Below are 8,038 nucleotides of genomic sequence, written 5' to 3'. Positions count from 1 at the left end.
CGCTGACGCCGGCTCACCTGTCCGTTTTCCGCCAAGCCCCGCCCCTCGGCTAGCCCATTGGGCGGGTTTGTCCACCTGGAGTCCTGCGCCACCAAAACCAGTCCCTATGCTAATGAGCGCGAGCCCGACGGGCCAACCTCTGCATCGCCCCGGAACTCCGCCCCCTATGCAAATAAGCACCAGCACGTCGGGCGCTACTCGCCTCAGACCTGCAAGCCCCACCCCCTATGCTAATAAGGCCGCCTTCCCACAAGGCAGCGCGCTGGCCAACGCGGCCGGCTCTAGAGCCCTTTGTGAGGGCGGTGGGCTGCGCCGGATACGGCACCATGAGCGGCTCCGACGGGGCCTCAGCGACGTCCGTCAACTCCGCGCCGCCTGCGCAGGAGGAGGGCATGACGTGGTGGTACCGCTGGCTGTGTCGCCTGTCGGGGGTGCTGGGGGCCATCTGTGAGTACAGGTCTGGGCGAGGGGCGGCCCCGCCGCTCACTGCGCACGCCCGCCTCCGGGCCCGGGGCCTGGGGGCGGGGGTCTGCGGGGCACGCGCGGCCTGCGCGGGGCGGGGGCGTGGCAGAGCGGCGCCCGGGCGGTTGCCATGGTTACCGGCCGCGGGCTGGGCTGCTGGGTTTCCGGCTGGGCTGGCGGCTCTGGGGACCTTCCAGGAGGGAACCTGAGCTCGGCGGGAGCGCGGGGCTGGACGCTCCCCGGCACGTGGGGACAGCGCGCCGCCCCGTCTCCGAGTCCGCCTTGAGGCTGCTTGCGAAGCTCCGCTGGCCTGGCCCGAGGCGGCCCCACCTGTTGACTTGGGTGAGGGTGGGGGCGCAGCCGTCTTCACCTTTGGGCGAAGGTTGTTTGCGAGCGGGGCGGTGGAGAGGACGGGCGGGTAGTGAGCTGAGGGAGGCGGCCAGTGCGATCCCTCTTCGGGCAGTTCTGCCCGCCCATCCTTCCTCTCCCCACCTGCCCCCCAGCCCTGACCTCAGGGCACACCCCCCTGACCTCGGGCACACCACCACCGCGGGGCACGCCCCCCTGACCTCGGGGTGATCTGGGGCACCCCCCTGACCTCAGGGCACCCCCCCTGACCTCGGGGCACACCCCCCTCACCTCGGGGCACATCCCCCCTGACCTCAGGGCACCCCCCTGACCTCGGGGCACATCCCCCCTGACCTCAGGGCACCCCCCCTGACCTCAGGGCACCCCCCTGACCTCAGGGCACCCCCCCTGACCTCGGGGCACACCCCCCTGACCTCGGGGCACATCCCCCCTGACCTCAGGGCACCCCCCTGACCTCAGGGCACCCCCTGACCTCGGGGCACATCCCCCCTGACCTCAGGGCACCCCCCCCTGACCTCAGGGCACCCCCCCTGACCTCAGGGCACACCCCCCTCACCTCGGGTGTCCGGGACAGTCCGGCGGGTTTAGCACAAGCCCCCAAGAGAGCATCCACAGGAAGGCAGTCTGCTCCAGAAGTAAAATAAAGACCAGCTGGCAGGTCTTCCAAAGGCAGATACACCTCTGTTTGAATGGTCTGCTCTTCTTCCTGTTCCCTCGGCCCTGGATGAGGGGGTGGGAGAGGGCACAGTGGAGGTCTTAGGAAGGAGCCGGAAGCCTGGCACAGAGGCTGGGGTCCGGGCAGGGCAGGCCCTGGTCAGATCTCCCAGAGGGACACTCCCAACGCCCCCTTCCAGTCCCACAGTCCTCCCAGCTGGTGGGGTGGGGAGTCGGGTACAGGGTTAGGACTGCGCTGCCCCGGCCCTCCCCCAAGTCACAGGCGTCCCCGGGTCTCTTTCCTGCTGCCCAGCGTGTTTGTGACTCTAGAAGGGACTGGTGGGCTTGAGGTCAGGCCTTAGGTTCCATCCCCTCAAGTTGGATGAGCTGTTTCCCTGGCAGATGAGGGGGGTGGGCTCCTGGCTGGGCTGAAACCTGGTCCTCCCCAAGGCTGGCTGTTGGTGGCACAGTGGGGGTGGAGTCGATGCTGAAGGTGAAGCATCCACGGCAGCAGGTGAGATGGGGGTGGGAGGAGGGGGTTGGGGGTTAGGGGTGGGGGCGCATAGCTGACGAGCACAGAGCAGTGTTGTCTTGTGGACGCTCGGCGTCGTGGCCCCGGGCACCTGGCCTGAGTGTGCACGCGGCATGCTTTTGGTGGGCAGGAAGTACGTCTGTTATTTAGGGGTCTTGCGGGCACGAGGGCAGCCCCATTGCAGCTGGGCTCACTGCCTGGTCCTCCTCCCCCGCCTGCTGCCTGCATAGGGTTACACGGGAAAACTGGAATTCCAGCCGCGCCGGGCTCAGGTGCACAGGCGCGATGCAACTTTAATGACCTGGTGCTGCTGGCTGCTCAGCAGGCCTCACCAGCTATGGTGCTGCCTGGGTCCCTGCCAGGCTGCCGGCATTCTTGGTGAAGTTGGGCCTGCGGGCTGTGGAGAGAGGAGGGGGGCGAGTGTGGCAGACCCTGCCCCGTAGGGTGCAGTGGGGAGGGGTGGGCAACGCTCCACATTTGGGGCACCCGAGAAGCCCCTTTCAAGGGTAGAAGAGGATGCACCCTCTTGCTGTGCCGGGTGGGCAGGCTGGACACGGGACTGGCCTGTGTGCAGGAGAGAAAACAGGCCTGTGAGGTGGGAACACACCCAACCACGGCCCTGGCTGGTGTGTAGGTCAGAGTCTGGGACCCAGGCCTGCCTGTCCTGCTGTTCTCAGAGGCAGCCCTGTCACAGCCCAAACCCAGGCCATTGCCTGAGTCAGAGGACTTCTCGTGGGCCCCCTGGGAGTGGGGGGTCGGAAGAGATTCTGATGTCACACACCGTCTCCCCGGTGGCCTTCGCGGTGGACCCCATCCCTTCCCGCTGCTAATCCTGCCGTGTCTCTTGCTTTCAAGCCTGCGCCATCTCGGGCCTGTTCAGCTGCATCACCATCCACCCTCTGAACATCGCGGCGGGCGTGTGGATGATGTGAGTAGCCGCGCCTTCCTGCGGGGCTCGGGCCGCCGTGCGCATCTCCTCCTCCTCGGTTTTCCTGAGCCCTGTCAGGGCCGGGCCTGCAACGCCCACCCCGGCCTTTGTTGGGTGTAGTGTCTACAACATCAGACTCCGCGGGCACCAAGTCCACGGCCATGGGCCTCGCCCTGGGAGCCCCCAGGCCGTCCTGGCCAGTGCACGACGCGGGAAGGAAGGTTTCTGACGGGTCTCACAGGTGCTGGGATCAGGCGGTCCAGCTCCGAGGGTCAGGCATTAGAATGCCCGATGAGTCCTTGCCCACCTCCTGCCAGGGTAGCTGCCCCGTGGGAAGGGAAGGGAGGGGTGAGAACTGGGCAGAGCAGCTCTGGCTGCATCTGACACCCCCAGACAATGAGAAGTGGCTGAGCACCCAGCACAGCCCCTGCCCACGTGGGGCGGTGGGGGAGGAGCACAGAGATGGGCAGATGTCCCGCCCTCAGGGGGCTCAGGCAGTGGTGAGGCCTGGGTTGTGATGGTGGAGCCTGGAGCTGTGCTGGCCGAGGCAGGGGGACGGGGCCCGACAGGTCAGGCCCGACAGGGGAGAGGCCCTGGACCCTTGGAAGAGAAGAGTTGGCCGAGCGCTGTGGAGGGCCACGCTGGGAGGCCTGGCCGTGTGGGAGGTTGGGGGTGAGAGCAGTGTGAGCTGTGCAGAGAGTTCCTGCTCTGGGGGGGGTGGGTGGCTTTGGGGTGCCCTGAGCCTGTGTTTCTGCCAAATGAGGGGACCCAGGGACTTTCCTCAGGCCTGGAGGTGAATGGAAGGGTCCAGGGTCTGTGTCTGACCCAGCCACAGAGAACACGAAGACTGAGCGTGCACCCTCAGCCCCCATGGCCGAGCTGTTCCAGCCTGGACACGGGCTGCGCTAAGGCCGAGCTGTCCCAGCCTGGACACGGGCTGCGCTATGGCTGAGCTGTCCCAGCCTGGACACGGGCTGCGCTATGGCTGAGCTGTCCCAGCCTGGACATGGGCTGCGCTAAGGCCGAGCTGTCCCCGGCCTGGATCAAGGGGAGACCCAGATTCTCGCCTCGGGCATTCAGTTCAGTTAGGGGCACGGGATGGGGAGTGCTGAGACGTTGTCGGGGCCCAGCGGTCAGCCCACGCTCCCTCCCTGCCTCCAGCACGAATGCCTTCGTCCTGCTGCTCTGCGAGGTGCCCTTCTGCTGTCCATTCATCGAGTTCGCCAACACGGTGGCGGCGAAGGTGGACCAGCTGCGCTCCTGGCAGAAGGCCGTCTTCTACTGCGGGTGAGGGCTGCGGGCCCTGGCATGCTCCCCAAACGCTGCCCGGCAGTGACCTGAGGGTGGGGTCAGGCGCCCCCGGTCGCTCGGGGGAGGTTTCACCTGGGATTCCTTCGTGGGCATCATGGTCGCTGATACAGGATGGGACCCGCCGCCCGGTCATACACGGTCCCGCTTGGTGTGTAGCAGAGAAAGGGCCCGTCAGTTGGGATCCTGAAACGCATTCGGGTACATTTGTGCCGGTGTCTGCGCAGCCTTTCCCGAGCCGGACGCCCGGCGCGAGGGGAGATGCAGACAGAGAACACGCTCCAGACGCGCCTCTGACCACTCAGCATGGTGCTCGGGCCGAGCCCTGAGAGGCGCTGACTACAGGCGTGTTTAATATGCAGAAGCTTCTAGCACAGCGCCCCGAGCCCCAGCTCTCCACAGCCTCTGGCAGCAGCAGCTGCAGGTTTTTACTTTCTCGCTTGCCTTTGGGGTTAGATGCGAGGTGCCTGTTTCCAGGGTTCCTTCCCCGGGAGCCCAGCATTTGGGACTGAGCTCCGATGTGAGTCCCGTCCCGGAGCCATCTGCCCCGAATCTAAACACAGGGTCACGGAACACTGCGTCTCCGCGCCCTTGGCCCGGATCTTTACTCTTTAAACGTCAGCAGTCATACGTATTCGTTAAAATAGGAAATTGTTGTCCAAGCCCTGCTCCCCGTTGACATTGTGATGCGTGTCTCTGTGTCTTCAGGCGTGGCGCTAACCCTGCCTCTTACAGCTGTAACCGATAGAAGTAAACCTGTTCCTAAACCGATTCCTGTAAAATTAAACATTATGACATAAACATTCTCAGAATCACCACAGGGACTCCCCAAGGTCACCTTTACCAATAGGGTTATTTCTTCAGCAGGGCATGCGCCCTTTGACCTTCACTAAAACTTCCTGTGTGTAAGATGAGGCCTCAGACGCATGCCCAGGTGTGGGGTCACTGGGTCGGAGGGTGGGCTGGGTTAGAAGGTCTCGGGGGGACTGGGTTGCTTTGCACAGAGGAGGGTGCCTGGTTTCCCCGTCCACCCACCATGCGCTGCACCATGTCCACATTCTGTCTGTCATCTGAGGCGAAATATTTTTCCAGGATCGCATTTTTCTTTTGGGAAAATGGTCCACTTTACTTTTTACCTATTGGCATCTTAGTATGTGTCTCTATATTAAAGATTTCTTAATCCTTTGTCAGATTTCCTGCAAATGTTTTTCTAGTCTGTTGTTTGCCTTTAATTTTATTCTGACAGATTTTTCCCCTGTGGTCTTTCTGTTGTTGTTGTAGTTTCTGTTATTCCTTTATCACTTAGAAATTTTGTAACTATACTTGGCCCTTGAAGAACGCAGGGGTTAGGGGTGCCAACCCCATGCAGTCACACCCCCTGAAAACGGAAGTGTTAATAGCCTGCTGTTGACTAAAAGAAGCCTCATCGGCAACATAAGCAGTGGGTTGACACATAGGTAGGTATCATATACTGTATTCTCACAATAAAGTAGGCTGGAGAAGAGAAACATTACAATCGTAAGGAAGATGCCCGGCCAGTGTGGTTCAGTGGTTGAGCATTGACTCATGAACCAGGAGGTTTCAGTTAGCTTCCCGGTCAGGGCAGATGCCCGGGTTGCAGGCTTGATCCCCAGTCGGGGCGTGCAGGAGGCAGCCGATCCATGATTCGCTCTCATCATTGGTGTTTCTATCTCTCTCTCCCTCTTCCTTCCTCCCTGAAATCAATAAACATACCTTAAAAAATCGTAAGGAAGGAAATAAAATACATGTAAATGCATTTACAGTGCTGTGCACATTTATTGAAAAGGTCTGCACACGCGTGGACCTATGCAGTTCAAACCGTGTGGTGCAGGGGTCAGCTGCCCAGTAGGACGTCATGTCACGTGGCAGCCAGATTGGAATTCCCGGTGAAGTCAGGTCGGGCCCCGTTCTCCTCCCCCGTGTGGCCAGAGGGCTGTGCGTCACACTGTGGGCAGGGGGAGGCCGGGGCGCATGCCTGGGAGCGTGGGCAGCCTCATCCAGGAAGTGGCAGGACAGCATGCTAGTCCAAGTCCCCACACGTTTCTCAGAGTTTTCCTGGCCGAGTTAATCCCACCATCAAGGCTCAGCCCAGCGGATACTTAAGCCCAAGGGGACACCTGCCGCCAGGTGGTGCCAAGCTGTATGTGGGACCAGAGAGGACAGAGCCAGTGAGCTGCCTGTGCCGGAACCTGGCAATGAGCCCCATGCCTCGTGGGGTTCCACCTTTGGCTCTTCCTTGTTGACCTATGGCAGGCTGTCCTGTGCTGCCAGGGGCCCGCATTTAATTAGTGCCTCTGTCCCAGGCGGTGTGTGAACTCCCGCACATGCCTGGCCCTCCCTCGCTCAGTCACACGCAAAGCCTCAGAGTGTTGATTCCCACCCACAGTAGAGACTGAGCCTAAGAGAAGTTAAGCAAGCTTCCTACTGTCACAGAGCCACCATCACAGCCCACAGGCACAGAACCCACAGGCACAGAGCCACCGTCACAGAGCCACTGTCACAGAGCCACTGTCACAGCCCACAGGCATAGAACCTACAGGCACAGAACCCACAGGCACAGAGCCACCGTCACAGCCCACAGGCATAGAACCCACAGGCACAGGACCCACAGGCACAGGACCCACAGGCACAGAACCCACAGGCACAGGACCCACAGGCACAGAGCCGTAAGGGACTGAACAGATGAGAGGTTTCCTGGTCGCCTGTTTCTATGAACCGGCGGGGGTTGGACCATCTCAGTGCTGTCTTAGCCCTTTTTGGGTCACAGACCTTTTCACAAATCCGATGACACCCAGAATTGGGCAGACAAGGTCATGGGCACTGGAGGACTTAGGAAGCCCAGCTGTGAACCTCTGTCCCAGCTGGTTTCTGGGAACCCTCCTGTACCTGGTGGTCAGGGAGGGGCTGGGTGGAAGGGGGAGCCTGGAGGTGGGTGGCGGCTGCAGGTGGGGCACGCCCCGTGACCTCTGCCTCTCCCTCAGGATGGCCGTCGTCCCCATCATCATCAGCCTGACCCTGACCACTCTGCTGGGCAACGCTGTCGCCTTCGCCACCGGCGTGCTGTACGGACTCTCTGCCCTGGGCAAAAAGTGCGTCCGCCCGTCCCAGCCCCCTGGGCCGGGGGGTCTCCTTCCTGCCCCCCAAGTCTCAGTGAGGAGGGTCTGACAGAGGCCCTTGGTATCCAGTTGTGGAAACTGAGGCACAGAGGTGGTCAGTGACCCGTCAGCATCTTCAGGGTGTTCAGCTCCAGGGAATGAGCAGGATCTGTGAGGCCGCTTGGTGGTCAGTCTCGCCTCGTCAGCCTGTGGCTGGGATGGTGGACAGGGCTCGTGAGAGCCTCCCCATGCAGGCCCCCCGCACTGGCAGGTGCCACCCCCAGCCTGGCATCCAGGCAGCCTGCGCCACTGTTAGAGGTGACAGGACGCGCTTGCCATCGAGCACCAAGCTCTCTGAGGAAACCGAAGACCCGGTAGGCTGTGCCTGCAGGTCATGGCGAGGTTGCTGGCCGGGAACCAGGTAGTGGCTGGGAGGGCCGTGTGCCTGGGGCCTGTCCCTGCTGTGACCCTGCCTTGCTGTCTCCCCAGGGGTGACGCCATTTCCTACGCCCGGATTCAGCAGCAGAAGCAGCAGGCTGACGAGGAGAAGCTCGCAGAGACCCTGGAGGGGGAGCTGTGACGCGGGTCCAGGGGACCTCCCCACCCTCTCACTCCTCGGGTTCTGCGTGAGCAAGTTCAAGAGGACAGGCCCGGAAGTATTGGCCCTGG

General features: G+C 62.3%; 1 protein-coding gene across 1 annotated transcript; it reads left to right on the top strand.

Moving 5' to 3' along the window:
- The first annotated feature begins 311 nt into the window (after positions 1-311).
- CACFD1 (calcium channel flower domain containing 1) lies at positions 312-8,035 on the top strand. The gene is made up of 5 exons (XM_070429996.1): positions 312-447; positions 2,873-2,945; positions 4,107-4,232; positions 7,256-7,363; positions 7,859-8,035. Exons 1-5 carry the CDS (start codon positions 327-329, stop codon positions 7,947-7,949), a joined length of 519 nt encoding a protein of 172 aa, XP_070286097.1. The 5' UTR covers positions 312-326; the 3' UTR covers positions 7,950-8,035.
- Positions 8,036-8,038: the final 3 nt, after the last annotated feature.

Source organism: Myotis yumanensis, unplaced genomic scaffold (assembly GCF_028538775.1).
Source record: "Myotis yumanensis isolate MYYU_CA2020_CCGP unplaced genomic scaffold, mMyoYum1.0.hap1 SCAF_12, whole genome shotgun sequence".
Taxonomy (NCBI): domain Eukaryota; kingdom Metazoa; phylum Chordata; class Mammalia; order Chiroptera; family Vespertilionidae; genus Myotis; species Myotis yumanensis.
Note: the sequence above shows the minus strand (reverse complement) of the source record. Positions and strands in the feature narration are given on the sequence as shown.

What these genes read in the sequence shown, in the direction of transcription:
- CACFD1 (XM_070429996.1), top strand. Translation starts at nt 327, where the DNA reads ATGAGCGGCTCCGACGGGGCCTCAGCGACGTCCGTCAACTCCGCGCCG. An exon ending in GGGGGTGCTGGGGGCCATCT is followed by an intron (nt 448 to 2,872) that starts GTGAGTACAGGT and finishes CTTGCTTTCAAG; the next exon opens with CCTGCGCCATCTCGGGCCTG. An exon ending in CTCTCTGCCCTGGGCAAAAA is followed by an intron (nt 7,364 to 7,858) that starts GTGCGTCCGCCC and finishes CTGTCTCCCCAG; the next exon opens with GGGTGACGCCATTTCCTACG.